General features: G+C 33.8%; 2 protein-coding genes across 2 annotated transcripts; both read left to right on the top strand.

Moving 5' to 3' along the window:
- Positions 1–1,844: 1,844 nt before the first annotated feature.
- Positions 1,845–3,506, top strand: LOC126890927 (stromelysin-1-like). Its single transcript, XM_050660096.1, has one exon. The coding sequence runs from the start codon at positions 1,845–1,847 to the stop codon at positions 3,504–3,506; it is 1,662 nt and encodes a 553-aa protein (XP_050516053.1).
- Positions 3,507–16,925: 13,419 nt separating this feature from the next.
- On the top strand, positions 16,926–19,142 carry LOC126890926 (E3 SUMO-protein ligase KIAA1586-like). The gene is made up of 2 exons (XM_050660095.1): positions 16,926–17,211; positions 17,368–19,142. Exons 1-2 carry the CDS (start codon positions 16,926–16,928, stop codon positions 19,140–19,142), a joined length of 2,061 nt encoding a protein of 686 aa, XP_050516052.1.
- Positions 19,143–20,503: the final 1,361 nt, after the last annotated feature.

Genomic DNA, 20,503 nt, shown 5'->3' with positions numbered 1-20,503 from the left:
TCATTTTTCACTAAATTTTTTAATCTACCTACTAGAATGTTTGAATCGGTTTCATACTTAAAGTTTTCGTGTAAAAACAAATGTTTCGTAACTCTCACATTATCAGTATTCTGTATATGAGAACATAATCGTTTATTTTTTTTAATAAATAGAGATCTAATGATATTTTCAAATTTTTGTGGGTCGGCTCGGTGGTTTAATCTACCTTTTAAATCACGGTGAACACCTGTTATTTCTAGAATTTGCTTATAAATATATAAATCTTCTTGCGTAAAGTTGGTTGGTTGTTTGAAAAATATTAAATTAAGTAATCCGGGGGTAGCCTTAAATTCTTTTGTTTCAAGATAAATTTTTTCATCTTTAAAAGATATTTTATAATTTCCCATATTCCATATTGAAGTTCTCTAGTTATAGTTAGGACCGTATGCTTTATCGATATCTATTGAATCTTGCCAATATTTTTGAAAATATGAATTATGTAGATCTTTTATAGTTTGTGTCAAACCAGATTTTGGTGTGGATTCCTTATTTACCTCATTTTGATTCATTTTTAATTTTATTGAGCTGTTGTACTGGTGCAATATTATAAACTGAAACTTATCTATGTTTTCCTTATATATACGGTTAATTCTATAGACAAAAACAGTGACGGGATAGGGGGGGGCGAGATAAACACGTGATAACCACGGGATAAGCACGAGATAAGCACGTGATAAGCACGAGATAAGCACGTGATAAGCACGAGATAAGCACGTGATAAGCACGAGATAAGCACGAGATAAGCACGAGATAGTGACGAGATAACCACGTGATAGGGGCGGGGTAGTGACAAGGAATGAAAAATAATTTTATTTAAATTTTTTTATTAATTATCTAAGTCAATAATATTTTCATCAATCACCTATCATTTCTGTCCATCGAGTCTTTTCCACCCTTCCTCTAAAGTTCTCTTCCAGAAATTTCTTTCATCTTCTCCTTGATGAAGAAGCTTTCTTCTAAGTAATTATCTCTAAGTTAATTTAGGTCTCGATTCATTCATTCTAACAGAACTATCATTCGTTACACTTAGTTTTCATTTTTGCGTCTAATGTGACGCAACTTCAGTATTTGTTCTTAAATATTTTTTTAAAGCCTTAGTCAAGCCGTTCCTGTTTAACTTAGCATCAACTGTTACATTTTCATTTCAGCTACCTCCATTTTTCGAATCTTCTTTATATACTACACTTCACCAACACACTCTCATTACACTCTTGAATAGCTTTTCTTCCGACCCTTTTCGATTTTGTGTCTTTCAAGTAATCCAAAAAGTGTCATAGTCGGCTTTTATCTCACTTTTTTATTGTTTAACAAAGACCATTTAAGATTTATTGGTCATTTGTATTAAGATATAACTCCGTCTACAGTTTGTGTGACTGTGACGATTATCAACGATACCGTAATCTCTTTTGATATAATAATTTGTTAAGACGAAGGTTAAGTGGTATGACTATTTATAGCGATAAAAAACTATTACATGAGATTTAAGAACTTATGTCAATATTTGTTGGGTGCAGCATTTCTATATAATAAAGTAAATAAAATTTGTAATGCCATTTTTGCAGTAAGGCAATGATAGAAGGTAAAGAAGACATACTGCAACTATCTTAAATAACTCATGTGGTCCTGTTTGCTGGATAATTAAAAGTGCGAATAAAGTTGCAGAGCGTAGAAACCTGGTGTCGCTTTTACGAACTTGCACGGTCCCAATATTCCCATCACCAATATGAATAAAAGTAGAAATCTTAAAAAATTCGTAAGCGATTATATTCTTGTTATTTAATATTTTAAAATTAGTCTTCATCAAGATGTTGAATGGGGTAGATGTATTAGTTTTTCTCCTAAGTCTCACATATGTGCTTTGTGCCGATTTTTCTGAAAAAGATGCTATTGTTTATCTAAATAGATATGAACATAATATCGATAATAAAACAGATCTCTCAACTTCGTTGATTACCTTCCAAGAAAGGTATAATTTACCGGTGGATGGATTGCTTAATAATGAAACTATCAAATTTATGCGTCGCCCGCGTTGTCAACACAGTGATAACGATTTTATAGCAAGAACAGCATGGAAGAAACATCACCTGCAATGGTATTTTCCTCAAAGAACGGTTGATGCTCAGAAAGATGCGGAAATGGCTTTTCAGATGTGGCAAAATGTTTCAAACTTAACATTCACAATGGTTACAACTCCAGGTGTGGATCCTCCTGATATTACCATAACTATGGTAAGTAAAACTCATTATTTTAGAAGAAATTGTATGGGTGGTGATGAATGCCCAACTAAAGTAGGTGGAGCTGTTTTAGGGCATTCTTACTTTCCTAATGCCGACGGAACATGTATAGAAATCCATTTAGATATAGATCAGTCCTCGCATTTTGGAACTGATTCTATTCCCGAAGGTCGTACTAGTTTTCTTATGGTATTAGTTCATGAAATCGGACATGCTCTCGGAATAGCTCATAGTGCTACTCCAAATGCTATCATGTATAGCGTCTATGCAGATAAGATTCGTGTTTTACATGATGATGATATAAATGCTGTGCAATATTTATATGGGGCTAAAAGTAAATACGCTCCAATCCCAAAGTTCACAAACATGCATATACCAACAAATATCTCAACAACCACAATACTACCACCTTCTAGTAGGCAGTCAATCCACCCGAACCCTACAACGCCACATTTAACATCAACTACAACCACAAGACCAGCACCTCCTAGGCAGTCAATCCACCCACACCATACAACGCTGCATACGCCATCAAGTACAACGACAAGACCTACGACTCGTAAACAGCTGATCTTCAAAAATTTGTGTGATATTATTCCAGATTTTATGTTTCTAGCCACTGCTCCAGAGTTCTCAAATTATCGATTATATATTGCTCATAACAAATTTATATGGAAACTAGACTTGAATGGAATGATTATTCCATCTCAACCAGAACTCCTTATCGATTATGTACCTACAAAATTACGTCAGTACACTTTACAACACATTTTTCAAACAACAAGCGGTGATTTGGTTACAATTGTGTCTCCCAACAAATATTTCTCAGCATCATTCCCTAGTATTCAATATATTGACAATTTTTCACTTAATATACCTAATAAAGCGCGCATCAATGCTATTTTTCAATCAAATGCAGGGCGATCCTATACTTTTTATAATAATATGTCATATATAGAATTTTCTAATGATTTTATGACTGAGAGTGGTAGAGGTAAAATAAAAGACCTATTTCCTGGTATACCTGAAGATATTTCTCTCGCATTCCGATGGACTGATGGCCATATTTACTTTTTCCGTCAAAGTAATTACTATAAATTTAATGAATTTACAAGAAAAGTTGTCGCAGGTGGACAATTTAGTTGGAATCTATTTGGAGTGCCTTGTCCAAACGAAAATATTTTATATCAATTAAAGACTCTGCTATCTAAACTTACATCTATATATAGTTAATTGTAAGAAATGTTTAGTTTATGAATATACCTACATCCTTACAACAATCAAGTTTTATGTATTCATATTAATTTCTAATTAAAATTAGAAAATGTCGTAAAAATAGCCACCTAGCGGATAATAACCGAACTATGACAGCCTATATTGTAGATTCCATTAAAATAGTCCCTCCCATCTTGCCGGAGAATTTGGAACTTTTGGGGTGAAACTACCATAGTTACACTTTTAACTACCCTAGTCTTATGCACTATATAACTCTACCATATCCAGCGCTAACTAACTCTACACGTCATACATGGTCAGTGGGAACCAAAAAATTGAAATTAACAAAAGATGTGAGTAAATTTGATCATTGCAATTTAAAAAATATCAAAGTGTTTTTAAATTCTGAAAGATATCCCTATAATGACCTTCAACTAGACTTTAAAACTAATAGGTTTACCAAACTATGTGAGATGTTTGCTAATTTCCAGAAAAGTTATTATTATTATATGACCCTAAACCAACCCACAGTTTTTCTTTGTTTTTTTATCTTCCGCGGCTCCCTACTCAATTTATGGAACCCAAATGTCCTTACCATTTAAATAATAATAGTGTATGTGCGTTATCTAATGTATTTTATTTGTATGATACTTTTATGATGTAATAAAGAATTTTTTTACATTTTGTTTTATTAATAAAAAACCTTAATAAAAAATAGTACTTTATTTAACCGCTATAATTGTTACATAAATTTTCCAGTGCAAATCTGCATAAACGGCAACTGGATTGGGCAGAAGCTAATCCTTCTTCCTCTGTTCTCCATTCGGGACGATTGAAATGAACAAAACACGGAAGTCGAGTTCGAATTTCAAAATCTTGCACAAATTTCTGGGGTAGGAGATGCCAAGACTGAAGTAGTTCGTATGGATCCACAAATTTTCTAATGTATGGTATGGTAAAGTTTTGTAGTTCTGCTTCTGTGAATAGGTACAAAGGTTTTTGTGGGTGTTGATTCATCACAATTCTTTTCTGGCAACATTCCATTATTGTTAAAACGATTAATGTTTTTAAACACCAAGTCTATCCACTTTTGCTCCTCGATTGCAGAAACAAAAAATAGTCTATTTTCTTCTTCTGGAGTATTCCACTACGCAAACGAATCACTTATACTAAGTCGTGAAAAGTTTTTAAACATATATTCTTTGTCTTTATATTTTTTTATTAACTGGTTTTCTTTTCTAACTGTTTAATATTTCTTGTTTTTTCATAAACTAAAATATCACGCTTTATTCTGTTAATACCTTTACTAAATTGTTCAACACGTTCACGAAGACTTCTTGAGCACATACTGTTAACATTATCGATGTTTCTGTACTCTTACATCCTCCCCACTCTCATTGATACCAGTTGCAGATGGGTCCCCCCCTCTACCTCATTTTAGACCGGATATGGTCTAGACTAACAGATGCCCAGATCGCTGAGCTATTTGTAGATATTGGTCCTTAACCCCGAGTTATTTTTAGACAGGATATTGTCTAGACAAGCAGATGGCCAGTTCATTGACCTTGAGCTATTTTTAGACAGGATATTGTCTAGACAAGCAGATGATCAGTTCATTGACCTTGAGCTATTTTTTAGACATTGGCCGTTAACCTTGAGTTATTTTTAGATTGGATACTGTCTATACACACCAGATGTCCAGTTAATTGACCCTTGAGCTAGTTTTAGATGTGAAAAGCATATGGCACTAACCCCCCTCTTTATTCTACTTGAAAATATATAAACTGATGCATTTATAATTTTTGTGATAATATCAAAATGGTGCTAGAAAATGAAAACCAAGCAATGGATGAAGCAGTTATAAATCCATTGGGTGTTATACCACCATATAAAGCTGAAGATAGTGACCATGAAAATCAAGCAATGGATGAAGCAGTTATAAATCCATTGGGTGTTATACCACCATATGAAGCTGAAGATAGTGACCATGAAAATCAAGCAATGGATGAAGCAGTTCTTAATCCATTGGATGTCATACCACCACATGAAGCTGAAGATAGTGATAGTGCCTCTTCTAACGAAAGTTTTGTTTTTCGGTATCCACCGAAAATTTGTCAGACCTGGAAGATTGTGAGGTATTAGATATGGATTCCCCAGAGGCAGAGAACAAAATAATGAAAGTGGATGATGTCAACAATGTCCGCTTTCTGTCATATGAAAGCGGACAAACAGTATGTATGACCAAATATTATTACGTAATAGACAATGAAAGTTTGTGCCCTTCTTGTTTTTTTTTGAGACTGTTAGCGGAGTGCCATCATACGTTCCAGCTGTTCATACTACGGAACATTCAAGTGGGAAGGCAGATAATCTTAGTACACATACTTGTTTTTGTTGCAATATGAACTTATATATTTACTGCTTATGTAAATACTGTATTATTTGTAATAATATAAATCTACAACAATAAAAAGGTTTTTATTCAATTCCCTTTTCCATTTTCCCTTTAATTTTATTTATGTGCAAATGAAACGCCCCCTGTATTGAATTTTAAACAAATAAGTTATATATTTTCGAATTTATTATTTTTTTTCCTATTGATATGCGACATTATATTGTTTTGACAAAATTTTTGTTGATGGGCCCCCCGTTAAAAATTATTAATACAAATTTTTTTCCAAGTTTTGATTAGACCTATACTTCTAAAATATGATTCTAAAATATCTTTTCTTAATTTTCATAAATGAGTGGTGAAATAATTTTATTTAAGTACAAATGAAACGCCCCCTGTATTAAATTTTAAATAAGTTATATATTTTTTGAATTTATTTTTTTTCCTATTGATATGCAACATTATATTGTTTTGACAAAATTTTTGTTGATGGGTCCCCCCGTAAAAAATTATTAATAAAAATTTGTTTTCCAAGTTTTGATTAGACCTATACTTCTAAAATATGATTCTAAAATATCTTTTCTTAATTTTCATAAATGAGTGGTGAAATGATTTTATTTAAGTACAAATGAAACGCCCCCTGTATTAAATTTTAAATAAGTTATATATTTTTGAATTTATTTTTTTTTCCTATTGATATGCAACATTATATTGTTTTGACAAAATTTTTGTTGATGGGTCCCTGTTAAAAATTATTAATAAACATTTGTTTTCCAAGTTTTGATTAGACCTATACTTCTAAAATATGATTCTAAAATATCTTTTCTTAATTTTCATAAATGAGTGGTGAAATGATTTTATTTAAGTACAAATGAAACGCCCCCTGTATTAAATTTTAAATAAGTTATATATTTTTGAATTTATTTTTTTTCCCTATTGATATGCAACATTATATTGTTTTGACAAAATTTTTGTTGATGGGTCCCCCCGTTAAAAATTATTAATACAAATTTGTTTTCCAAGTTTTGATTAGACCTATACTTCTAAAATATGATTCTAAAATATCTTTTCTTAATTTTCATAAATGAGTGGTGAAATAATTTTATTTAAGTACAAATGAAACGCCCCCTGTATTAAATTTTAAATAAGTTATATATTTTTTGAATTTATTTTTTTTCCTATTGATATGCAACATTATATTGTTTTGACAAAATTTTTGTTGATGGGCCCCCGTTAAAAATTATTAATACAAATTTGTTTTCCAAGTTTTGATTAGACCTATACTTCTAAAATATGATTCTAAAATATCTTTTCTTAATTTTCATAAATGAAGTGAAAAATTAATTATTAAATCAATAAATGTTTTAGCTTAAAAATTTTTCGAGTACGTTTATGACATATTTTTAGGATGCATTTCTACATTCGCGCTGACCTCTCGCATAATGAAGACACCACGGCGTCTATTTTTAAATGTAGTCTTCTTCGACTTGTCCGGCTAAAATGTACGCGATATTTGGGAAGGACAAATAATGTGTTTAGTGAAGTTCATAAAGGGAATTTGATTTGTGTTTTGTGATGAGAAATATTGGAATATATATAAATTAGGTAAGTGTTTATATATTACGATTTAATTATTGGCAAAACTGACTATTGTACCTGTAAAATACAAATGAAACTGAAATATTATTTAAAATATTTATTTTATTAAAATCAGTAAGTTTTGTCTAATATTCCAAAGTAAAATACTTCTTTATACTTTTTTGACTAAAAAATTCTTTAAATAAATAACCCAATAAACAGAACGCTATTAATTTACATAGTTAAAAAAACAATTAATTTACATAGTTAAGCAAACAATTTAGAATACAACATAAAAATATAACGTTTTTTATCACTGCAATCCACACTAATTATCCACAGGTTTACACCTCAATATAGACGTCAGAATTTGGTTGCAGATGCCAATGTCCAAACTTTGTCCAAACTTTTTTGAGCCCTATCGCGTTTTTTCTCATAACCACTAATCTTCTTAAGTAGCACAGCCCATCTGGTTTTCTTCCAAATAACGAGTATTGTCACTTACAAATGTTTACTGTCATATTCATCATCTGTAGTTTTGACAATTTTGTCAATATTATCATAATTTGTGGTAACATTTAGGTCGTCTTCTTCTTTTTCACCATGAGGTACACTTCCATGCTTTCATTAAAATCATCACTCTGAATAAGATTACCTATTTCTTCTTCTTCTTCGTCGTCAGATGATACAGTATCGTATTTTGGGTCGATCATTGGGGTGGATGACGCCATAACTTGTTGCTCAAATGGCCTCCATTGGTCTGTGGCAAGTAAAATCTCCTTCGGTTAGTTCCACGCTGGAAGTTCACTTCATTAAATGTTTCCCCGTCCGCGCTGGAGTTTAACTTCACAAAATTTTTTCCCATTGGGGGACTTTCTGAAGTGCGAAATAATTTTGGCACTTGATTTCGAACATTCAGGTACTGCAAACTTCACTTTCATTTTGGAATATTCGACAGAACTTACTGATTTTAATAAAACTAATCTACTTGCTGGATATGGTTTTATAACTTTTTGAAGTGGGAAAGAAAGTAGACCAATCTAAAAATTTTAAAATCCCCCGCTTCTTAGAACATTTTGTTACCCACGAGGCACACCAATGGGATAGCTAGACCACGCCCATATCGGTGCTTGGCTTGTAAGTTTTTACCCCCCCTCCATGGAAATAGAGCTTCCTTCTTAAGGAACTGTGGGAACTGAATCACCATCTATATGATTTTTGCAAAAAAACACCATCCATGTGTCTCTCACAGCCTGTTTGTGTTATGTTTCTGCATAGTTATATTTTTCACAAAAATACCACCCACGTATGTCTAGGGGTTCAGTTAAATTTTTAATTAGGTCCAGATGTCTTTTATGCTTTACGACAACTTCAAATTTGCGTGAGAAAAACCATGAAATGAATTCCCACATGAATATCATGTGTTACTCTTTTTTTTCTCATTTGTTATTAAGAAAAAATTTAAACAGTGTTTGCGTATTTCTGATAATTATTTGAAAAGATAAAAGGACGCTTTATTAATTTTTACATAAAGATTTTTGCATTAACCAAAGTTTGAGTAAGTTATAAAACTTATTTTAAAAAATAATTGAAAAAAATCACATGCAACCGATTATAATAAAAACGTAGCAATCTATTGAATAATTTTTTAATGAGCCTGATTTTAAAAGACAGAAACAATGTATGACAACTTATTATATGGTTATTTTCGATAATTTTTGTCTTAAAAAATATTAATACATAAATTGTTTAAAGAGGAGGAAAATGGATCTTTGGACGCCCCTGTGCTTGCTATAACATTTATTATTCATAAGAGCATTATTATATGGTTATTTTCAATAATTTTTGTCTTAAAAAATATGTATACATAATTGATAGCTTAAAGAGGGATAAGTAGATCTTAGGACGCCCCTGTGCTTGCTATAACGTTTAATAATAAGTAGAGGCAAACATCCCGCATACATGCAAAATTTTTTATGATGCGTAATAGCAAGCCAGATGTGATTAAAGATGCGATGGGAATTGAAAGTCAGACACTATTAATTGCCGGGAATATGTTTGTCTAAACTTTTTGTTGTTTTGTGTTAAGCCACTGGGAACGGATGGTTTTCTTACATTCCCGTCTGAGAATTAGTTTTCAGCGTTGTGATCGGCAGATGACAAGCAGATGTTCTCATTTCACATGACGGTTTCTGCATAGTTATATTCTTCGCAAAAAATACCAACTGTGTTTCTCACAGTGTGTGGTATCTTTTTTAATTATGTCTTAATGTCCGCTTTACGACAACTTTGCATGAGAAAGACCAAGAAATGAGTTCCCACAATATCATCTTTCTTAATTTATCACAATTGCCAGATGCCCCAGTTCATTAGCCTCCTCGTTTCGCACACAGATTCAAACCGGATGCCAGTAGACTGCCAGATGGCCAGGTCGTTGATCTGCTCATTATGCTAGTACAATATCATATATTCCCCCATCCTATTTTTAGACCAGATGCCAGATGTTCCTCATTTTGTACACAATATCATATATTCCCCCACCCTATTTTTAGACCGGATGCAGGTGTTCACTGCCAGATGTCCCTCCTCATTTTGCTCATACAAATATCCACTACTTGTATGTATAAAAAATACAATTAAACTGATTTTTTAGGTATTTTGCTTTTTTATTTCGTCACCTAGGAACGTATTCTCTATAATCCCTTATAAATTACCATTCCATATTCACGGTTTCCGTATTCGCGGCATATTTACATAACGTATACCCCGCGAATAAAGAGCTTCTACTGTACGTCATTTTAGATAATGAAAGATGGGATGGTAGAAATGATGCAGTAGTTTGTTCACGACAATAGTGTGATATATATATTGGTATTTTATTAATGTGGTTGATAACTGCCCGAATTTTGGCATCAGGAACTTTATTTAAAACCCCTTGTTTTTTACCTCGTTGATCGAGAATAGAGCCACGGTTATAAGCTTTTCTAAGAGCTGTTGTCACTCTTGTTGGAGTTATTCTCAGAGTATTGACAAACATCTGCCTAGACACGTTTGTTTAATATTGAGTACTGCCTGAATATAAACGTTTTTCGGGATTTCTTCCATATAGCCTTTTTTCGGCAGTTCCACAATAAGACTTGAAATAAAAATCGTTTGCGCATTATAAGATCCAAGGCTCCAAAATCGATCAAATTCCTCCTTTGCTTAGTCAACAGAGAGAAATTCGAGGCAATTTAATGGACAGTTACAATTATAATTATAAAGAAATTCTTTTGGAGGTTTCAAAGTACCTTTTTGATCAATGTAGGGCAGATTTTTATTACGATTTATTTTTGATGCCGCCCGTGTCATAGAAAATTTCATCTTTCTGCCCTTCTTTGGACGACCAGAAGTGCTTTCTAACAATGGTCTCGTGTCATTACTCTCATTTAGCTAGAAGAGCTTTCTTCATTTGATGATGGCTCATAATTATCAGAGGAACCACTGCTGTAGGCATCCCGGACTGACTCATCCTATAATAAAAAGTTACATACTAGATATTAAGCTTACATTTTCACGTGCCGTTTTATTTATTTGTTTTTAATATTAATCGTTTATCAATAAGTTCATTAATTATTATAAAACCATTAAAATTTGTTTAAAGTGTAAGAACAATTTACCCTGTACATTTTATTATATACTAAACTGATTAAGAAATTTTGTTTGATTCTATTACAAATAACCATTCAGTAAAAAACTTATAAACGTTGGACAAATTTCTTGACCTGACCTTATCTAGATTTACTCATTTAATAATAAAAATTTTATTCCCGGCACTTTTCTTTGTCTTTCAATGGGTTATTATTGTTGAGTAAGGTTTAGTACATCATATAGTCATAAATAAATCTCGTTAAAATACATTGCTGAATGTTTTAAGCTGGCTACAGATCAGACTGCTATTTATCACATGTCATAATTCCTGTCATTTGACATTGTTCTGCGTGTTGGACTTATTAAAATGCCCCGTTTGTGATAAATACCAGTCTGATTTTTACATGAGAGTTTAATGAAAGGGTAACAAATCAATTGGAAGTTCTGTCCGACAAAATACATGGGACGTTTTTGTAGTCTGGCGTTCTAAATTTTTAACCTGTTCCACAATTAAAACTTCCCCTGTTCCAGTGTTCCCATATATCACAGTTTGTCCGACGAGACACCGTTAACCTATTAACAAATTTTTAGCTTGCCATTAATAAACTTTTTTTGGTACGCGGGATCCAGGCCTAATAGTCCGGCTACTCTAGTGGGCAATACTGAGTAAGACGATTCAGCACTATTTCGTAATCGTAATGTTACTTCAAATAATTTGCGATAACTATAGCCCGGCTACTCCCGTGGGAAATGCTGAATAAGACGAAATTCAGCTAGATAAGAAGCTAGCAAGCCGCTAAAAGTTTAGAAAAGAAGTCGGTTAGTTGCTTGTTTGTTTGGGAGAAAATTTAAATTGAAAAAAGTGTTGCAATTACACAATGGTCGAAGTGTGTGAATATGAGTGGCCTGAGGTACGCGTTCTAGAGTTAATCTACGAAATTAAACAACTGGGTTACCTGTGGGATCCACGGAATATAGAAAAAAAATAGAAATAAAAAACGTGATGCTTTTAAAATGTTGGCAGAGAAGTTTGAAGTGACTGCTGAAGAAATTACCAAGAAGTATTCAACTTTATTGCAATGTTATAGAAACTGTCGTCGGAAAATAAAGAACAGTACTGGGACAGGAACCGGAACCAGCGATGTTTATAAACCAGCTTGGTTTGCATATGAAGCACTGAACAAATTTATGAAAGATGTGTATACACCGCATGGAGTAACAGACACAATGGTAAGTACATGCTTATTGGTACAACTTTTTAAAATTATATTCATATGCTATTTTTACATTATTGTTGGTATTTGTCCTGCCACTCAACTTTGCCGTTTGTAACAAAGTATTCAGAAAATTCTTCGCGAATTTTCTTTACTTCTGAGCATGTTCTTCTGCCCCTTCTTTGTAGTGACAAAAATGATGTTTGTTGATGTATCTCATTCCTCCAAGAACCATTGGTAATTTTACCATCTTGTTCCCTGTGAAATGTACCCGTAGGTGTGTAAATATTTCTTGAGGTACTGCTTCTTCTTTGAAAATTATGTAGCAATACACAACATTCTGTGATTAATCGAGCTTTATCTTGGCTTAATAGAATGGGTTTTCGTAAAACTCAAAATACTGCAGACATAATTCCAAATACATTTTCAATTATTCTGCGGGCTCTAGAGTCTGCAGTTAAATATGCGCTCTGGTGTGCCTCTGTCATGACTTCCACTATAAGGAACCATCAGATATTCTTTTAAAGGAAATGCATTATCACCAATAATAACATAGGGTACAGGATTGTCTCTCATCGGCAATGGTTCGTCAGAAGGTAGGTTTAAGGTCTTATTTTCTAACGCTGCATACAAGGAACAATTATTGAATACACCTCCATCTGATATTCGGCCTTGCGAGCCTATATTACTGTATGTTGCACAATAATCAGCGTCACACAAAGCCATTAGTACGATACTAAATGTTCCCTTGTAGTTTATATATTCACTACCACTATTTAGGGGAGAGATTATCACTATATATTTTCCATCTGTAGCCCTAACACAGTTTGGAAAATTCCATCTTTCATCGAATAAATCTGAAAAATGTTTTCCATTCATCAAAGTCGTAGCAACCTATAATGTTAAGGTATTAATTTTAGACATTTATTACTAAATGTATACAGTATGGTGCAAATGTTTGGAATAAATAATTCGTTATTTCGTAAGCCAGCGACTTTGAAACAGGTCGATTTTTATCTGGAGAACTAGTTGCTTGATTAGTAGGTCGATTTTTATCTGGATTATTTGGAGAACTAGTTGCTGCCAAGCTCAGGAAAATGGACTATATCAATCGGCAATACGTGATGTACGATATTGACAATCTACTGTTTCGAGCAACAATTTACCAGCAGGTGATGCCATACTCAGGACCATCTTCCTCTCATTCTTTTTCACCACAATCATCCTTCCCGTCTTCATTTGTGCAGGTACAGTCCTCTCTAACTTCACTAGAATTACCTCCTGCTTCTCGTTTTTTACAACCACTTCCCATTACACCCCACTCTGATCCCACACAGTCACAGTTACAACCACTTCCCATTTCACCCCAATCTGATCCCACACAGTCACAGTAACAACCACTTCCCATTACACCCCAATATGATCCCACACAGTCACATGCTCCATGGTATACAGGTTTCGGTAGTAATTTCAATGTAACTGAAAGTAATTATTAAGAAATAAAAATTTCATAAATATAAATATCTTTAATTTCTTTTACCCAGAGACCCCATTTTTGAGACATCCAGTATAAATTTTAATATTATTAAAAATTGAAAGTTATTAAATAATAAATATTTCAAAAATAATATTTTTAATTTCTTTGACCTAGAGACCCCATTTTTGAGACATAAATTTTAATATTATTAAAAATTGAAGATTATTAAAAAATAAATATTTCCAATAGTAGGATTTTAAAGCTATTGACTTATGGCATGTTTGAGGCTAAATGTTGTGTTTCTATGGGATTAGCCACAGTTAGGTTGTAATAAAAATTACATATTTGTACCTAAAAAACTTTACGTTTTTATTTCCTCTCCGAAAATCGTTGTCAAAAGAGGCATTGATTGCAATAATTTATCAATAAAGGTGTGTACAATTTGGCGATCGCGTTTGCACACACCTTTGTTGATAAAGTATTGCAATTAATATCTCTTTTGACAACGATTTCCGGAGTGGAAATCAAAACGTTAAGTTTTAGGTACAAATATGCAATTTTCATTATAGCCTAACTATGTCTAATCCCATACAGAGCGTCCATAAAGTAACGCATACATTCATTATTTCGTAAACCGGCGACTTAACCGAAGAATCCCGAAACAGGTCGATTCTTATTTTTAACTTACAATTTTGATGACGTAATCGGTGATTTTTTAAATGTGAATAGGGGTCATGTGATAGCTCATTTGAAAGGGTATTCAATTCTCTATTTATTTATATAAAGATTAACATAATAATTGTTTATACCGAGTGTTAAATTTTTTTTAATTAAATTAATTGAGACAATAAGAATAATGTATGCAATTTATTTAATTCAAAATACGCTTTACTCTTGTCAGAAACAGGAAAAACATGTTTATTTGACAAATACATATTGTTTTTTGCTTAAATTCAATGTTAAAGCTGCCTCTTGGCAATTTGGACATTTTGTTTGAGCCAAAATCAATGTTTATTTTTTAAATAAAATATTTTATGTTTTCTGACATCAGTAAAATGTATTTAGAATTCAACAAATCACATACCTTAATTTTTTTTTGTGTCAATTAATTTAATTAAAAAAAATTTTGGACCCCTGTATAAATAATTATGTGAATGTTTATATTAGTGAATAAAGAATTAAACACCCTTTCAAATGAGCTATTACATGACCCCTATTATTATTTAAAAAATCATCGATGATGTCACAAGTATGATATAGAAATGTAACCATATCACCCTTCATCGATACCAACGCGATACGACTCCCGCCTGGACCACCTGGACGGAAGACGCAGCAAAGACGCAATGAACCCATTAGTTTTTAATTTATTAGTTAGAATGTTATAAAATAGGGAACTAGGAAAAAATGCAAACATTCTTACGTTAGAGCTCAACTTGTAACAGTCAACTTTTAGTTTGAATCATTTAATTATAGTTATTGTATAAGTTCAGTGTAAAAATCAGAAATAAAGCTTTTTTTTTTAATAAATACAAGTGAGAAAACATCATTGGCGCTGCGAACAGGATCCCTACACAGAATTGCCGATAATTCCTGGTCAACTTCAGTTGTTTGGTAGCGAGATTCGACGGACCGAGACATGCAGAAGCTGCTTGTATTCCTGTAAGTCTTTTATCCTTTACAATTATCTTTAATTTTACTTGTTTTTATGAGCAACCTTTCTGAGTTAACTGAAACTGAATTAAATATTATCCTCTCTGAATCCCCACGAAATCATCTTCGCGATAGAAGCCCTTTACGTAGACTTCCTATTGTCAAAGAAATTTCTCAGATTCCGAAAGATAAAATGCCTATTTCAAATAGCGATATTTCCAGCCTATGTGCTACCCTCCCTGAATATACCACAGGTTATAATTTATCGACTTTTATTAGATCAGTAGATGCACTTATAGAATTTTTAGCAGGACAAAATCCTAGCGAAGTTCAAGCTTTCATATTAAACGCAAATATCCTTTCTAGAATTAAAGGAGAACCTAGAGATTTTTTGAATTTTTCAAATAAACACATTTGGACCGATGTTCGGCCCGCATTATTAGCTAAATACGGCGACAGGAGATCCGAGGAAATCCTAGTCACACAACTAACTACAACAGTTCAAAATCCACACGAAAATTATGATGATTACTATCAAAGAATTACAACCCATCTAAACGATTTATTGCAACATATTTGTCTGCATAACAATGCGGAAACATTACAATTTAAGTCACCTTATTTTAAGAATTTAGCACTTAAGACATTTTGTACAGGTATAAATAACCAGTGGTGTAGTGGAGCCGGAGCGGTCCGGAGCGTCGCTCCGGCACAGCTTTTGAAGGGGGAGCGGCGCTCCGGCTACGATTTTTTCAATCGAATTTTTTATATAGGACAAAAATAGATCTGAAATTGTTTTATTTAGAAAATATTGTTTTGTCCTTTACTAAGTAATTTTTACACGTTAGTTATCGTGGTTAATCAGTTAAGGCATACGCAGCTACGATTAGGTAGTTCGTAATTGTAAGCGCAAAAGTTGAGCGAGCGACTGGCAGACGGGATAGTTGATGGATAGACATGATAGACATCTCAGCGGTCCGCGCCCAGCACTACCGTGTCCGTGTCACCACAACCCTCCCCCCACCACGGAAGGAGGAATAGCCACAACAATATTGAAATATTGTGTCCTTCTTATCTCTCGCCTCTCCCCCTCGATTTCTCTCTAGCTCACTCGACGCTCCGATCACCCGCGCCCCGCCCGAGGAGCGGTAGCGGAGCGAGCTGGCCCTGTACACTGTAGACTGGAGCGATACACACGGCAGTGAGAGCGGCAACAGACTGAGTCGCCGGAGTCGCTTCCCCCACCACTGAAATCCACTCCGTAGCTACTGCGCATCTCCAGCCCACCCGGCCATGCTAATCCTGCTCAGTTGTAGTTGCGTCTCGTCTGCTTTGCATAGTGCACGTGCACTGTATATTAATTTAGTGTTTCTGCTCCAATTATTACGTTACGTGTCGCGGATACCTACTGGAAGAGGTGAAATAGTTTTAATAGTTGTGTTATCTTTGCCCAACGTCCAAATCTGTTGACATAAGCTACCTGTAGTATCGCTATGGATAACTCTAAACCTAAACAAAAAACTTTAACCTCATTTTTTAGTGCGTCGGTGAAACGTGAACTAAACACGTTAGGCCTACCTAAAGGAACCAAGCAAGATAAATCCAATGTTGTTTCGGTTGATGAATTAGCGATTGGAAACTCTTTAAATAAAAACGAACAAATAAGTGAACCCAGCACATCAACGAATAAGGAAAAAGAAACAAAATGGCCTGACGTTTGGACAGAAGAGATGTGGACTCGTAAGAAGGAAACTTATCCTTGGATAGATTGCAAAGAAGGTAAATTAGGCTGCAAAGTTTGTTTTGAAGTCACAACTATGGGTGCTTTTAAGAAAGAACACGTTTCTTTAAGTCATGAGTAGCGCACATTTCAAGTTAGCTGTTACGGCTCAAACCGAACTAACCAGCTCAAATCACTTAGAAAAAAAATTATAGAGCACAAGCAGTCCAAAGCACATAGTACTGCTCAGGCCATTGTTGAATCCTCTCATAAAAATCCTATTACGCAATTAGTTGATTCTGCAAATACAGCTCACATGGAATCAACTAAAGCTATTTTTAGGTCAGCTTACTACATAGCTAAGAACGACCGACCATATAACGATCATTTCGGTTTATTAGAACTTCAAAAACTAAATGGAGTAGATATCGGTGTAGGCCTTCATTCAAGATACAGTGCTGTAGAAATTATTGATCATATATCAAAAGAGATGAAGTTAAGAATATTGAATAAGGTTAAGGAAGTTTCTGTGAAAATTTCTATCATTATTGATGAATCCACCAGCATAAGTTCAAAGTCAGTACTCATAATTTATTTGAAGTGTGAAATAAGTAAAGAAAAGTCCCCTAACATTTTGTTCTTAGATCTAGTTGAACTTCCTGATCAAAGGGCCGAATCTGTTTTTAACAGTACACTTAAGTGCCTTGAACAATATGGGTTTGACAATGGTTATTTAAAACAGAACTTAGTTTCTTTCACAAGTGACGGGGCTAGTGTTATGTTAGGGAAACACTCAGGAGTGGCAAAGAGGTTTTCAACTTTGTACCCTGATATAATCGTTTGGCACTGTTTAAATCACAGATTGGAATTGGCTATTGGGGACGCAGTCAGCGAAGTGGCCGGAGTGAATCATTTCCAGATATTTATGGACAAACTGTACTCGCTGTACAGCGCCTCTCCAAAAAACAAGCGTGAGTTAAAAGACTGTGCACAAGAACTTGACATTCAGATGAACAAAATCGGAAGAGTGTTGAGCACAAGATGGGTAGCCAGTAGCTTTCGTACCGTTTCGGCTGTGTGGTTTGGCTTTCAAGCTTTGGCAAACCATTTCTCTAAAGCCATAAACGATCCTGACAGAACATCGACTGAAAAAAGCAAATATAGTGGTTTATTAAATAGGCTAACATCTCAGAGTTTTCTACTAAACTTGGCCTTTATGTTTGACATTCTTGCTGAATTGGCTTTGTTATCAGAGAGCTTAGAGAATAGAAACACTTCTATTGTGTATGCAGACAAACTGATAAACAGATCCGTAAGATATTTAGAGCACTTAAAGGAGAAGCCAGGCACGAAAGTTCTGGAAGCACAAATCGCCATAAAAGAAGGAAATTTTGCATCAGTTGTGTTAAAAACTAATCCAAAAATTGTATCGTTCAATGGACAGCAACTTATTTCTAGTGTTATAAATAACCTAAAGCAAAGAATGTTTGTCACCACATTTGATGGGGAAGCCCAATATGAAGATCTTATAAACTCTTTTAAAGTATTAGAACCTGAGTATTGGCCAACCTGCATTCCGCCAAGTTTTGGTCAAACTCAAGTAGAGCAACTGTGCAAGAGATTTAAATTGAACGTCAACAAAGCTGTCTCTGCCTACAGAGACTATTTGGACAACAGCCGACAAGTGCCTGATGGATTGCAAGAACTGTTAAACTGCACTAAAATAATACCTTGCAGCTCAGCTGATTGTGAACGGGGTTTCAGTTGTATGAACAATATGGTTACACCATCAAGAAACGCTTTGACTGTTGCTCATGTATCATCATTGATGTTCATAAAAATCCAAGGTCCACCTCTCCAAGAATGGCAGCCTGAGACGTACGTCACTAAATGGCTGAGGAGCCACCGGTCTGCAGACGATTCCAGGACAAGAGTTGCAGAAAACCCAAAAAAGAACGCAAAGAAGGATGCATTTTGGCACTTACTTTGAGTATGTATGTTATAATTAATCTGATGTATTTATTATATGTATTTTGTTAAATACACAAGTTATTTGTACTGTATGTAGTTTTTTCAAATAATTCTTAATTTTTTTGGCACAGATTATAATGTTTGTGTGTGTTAAATAATAAAAAATATATATACTAATGTAACTTGTGGGTGTATTTTTTCACAATAATAAATTAATACTACTGAAAATGAAAACTTAGTCATTTACAATATTTGCCTAACTTACACCAGTGTTTTTTTAATTTTTGTCAGCAAGGCTTCCAACTTAAATTATAGAGTTTTTAAGGTAGATTATTATGGTTTGATACCTTAAAAACAGTTTTTAAGGTATCAAACTGTAATAATCTACCTTAAGAAAGTCTTACCATATTTTAAAGTTAAAATTATTCTTTGGAGGAGAATGTGTAGGAGGCCCTACTGTAACTACTATCACTCTAAAAGATCATTAGTTTAATTATTAAACTTTTCAAAACATTTGCCAAAGGGCCTTAAAACTCACGATTTGGGTAGTAGGCTAATTTTCAAAAATTTTCCGGTAGAGGTATAGCTCCGGCACAGCTAATTTTACCACTACACCACTGTAAATAACCCTTATTGTGAATACCTTTCACATTTTCAAATAGATACACTCGATTCAGCTCTACAAAAATGTATAGCTTACGATAACCATAGGAACCAAGTTTCTTATATGACCTTACAAGTGAAATCAAAACCAAATTTTCAACCTAGACCACATAATAACAACACAAACTTTACTCGACAAACTCCTCAAAACACTAACGTAAATTATTCTAACAGGCAAATTCCTCAAAATACTAACACAAATCCACATAGACAAATTCCCCAACAAAATAACGCGAATTTCAATCGAAATACTTTCACGCACAACAACAATAATAGGTTTAACTCAAGACCTACACCCAATCAAAATTTCTATAGAAATCCAACAAATAAATATCAAAACCCGAATCCAATTAGAAAACCACAAACCCCTCAAAACTACCCTAGACCAATGAGTGGTGTAGAAACCATTCAAACAGAAGCTCAACCCATGACAACATCAACTAGATGGACCCAAAATTTTAATGTTGAATCCGAAAATTGTCTTGAACCTTTCGAAAATAATTATAACGAATTATAATATTTCGACCCCCAAGAGACCGAATATTATGACATTGATAATACCCAAGAGCTCCCCCAAGACGAAAATTTTCACGACACTTTATTAGAAGAACAACCTCCTCCTCAATCGATCTAAATAATATTAAAAAGCATCCAAGACTCCCCTTTTTCACATTACCCAAAAGCAGACTAAAAATCCTAATTGATACCGGTGGATCT

This window comes from Diabrotica virgifera, chromosome 9 (assembly GCF_917563875.1).
Source record: "Diabrotica virgifera virgifera chromosome 9, PGI_DIABVI_V3a".
NCBI classification, from domain to species: domain Eukaryota; kingdom Metazoa; phylum Arthropoda; class Insecta; order Coleoptera; family Chrysomelidae; genus Diabrotica; species Diabrotica virgifera.
The sequence above is the reverse complement of the archived record's forward strand: the minus strand, read 5'-3'. Positions and strand labels throughout refer to the sequence as shown.

Coding starts and splice junctions, on each gene's coding strand:
- LOC126890926 (XM_050660095.1), top strand. CDS start 16,926: ATGGATAACTCTAAACCTAAACAAAAAACTTTAACCTCATTTTTTAGT. Junction 17,212..17,367: donor TTGGATAGATTGCAAAGAAG/GTAAATTAGGCT, acceptor AAAAAATTATAG/AGCACAAGCAGTCCAAAGCA.
- LOC126890927 (XM_050660096.1), top strand. CDS start 1,845: ATGTTGAATGGGGTAGATGTATTAGTTTTTCTCCTAAGTCTCACATAT.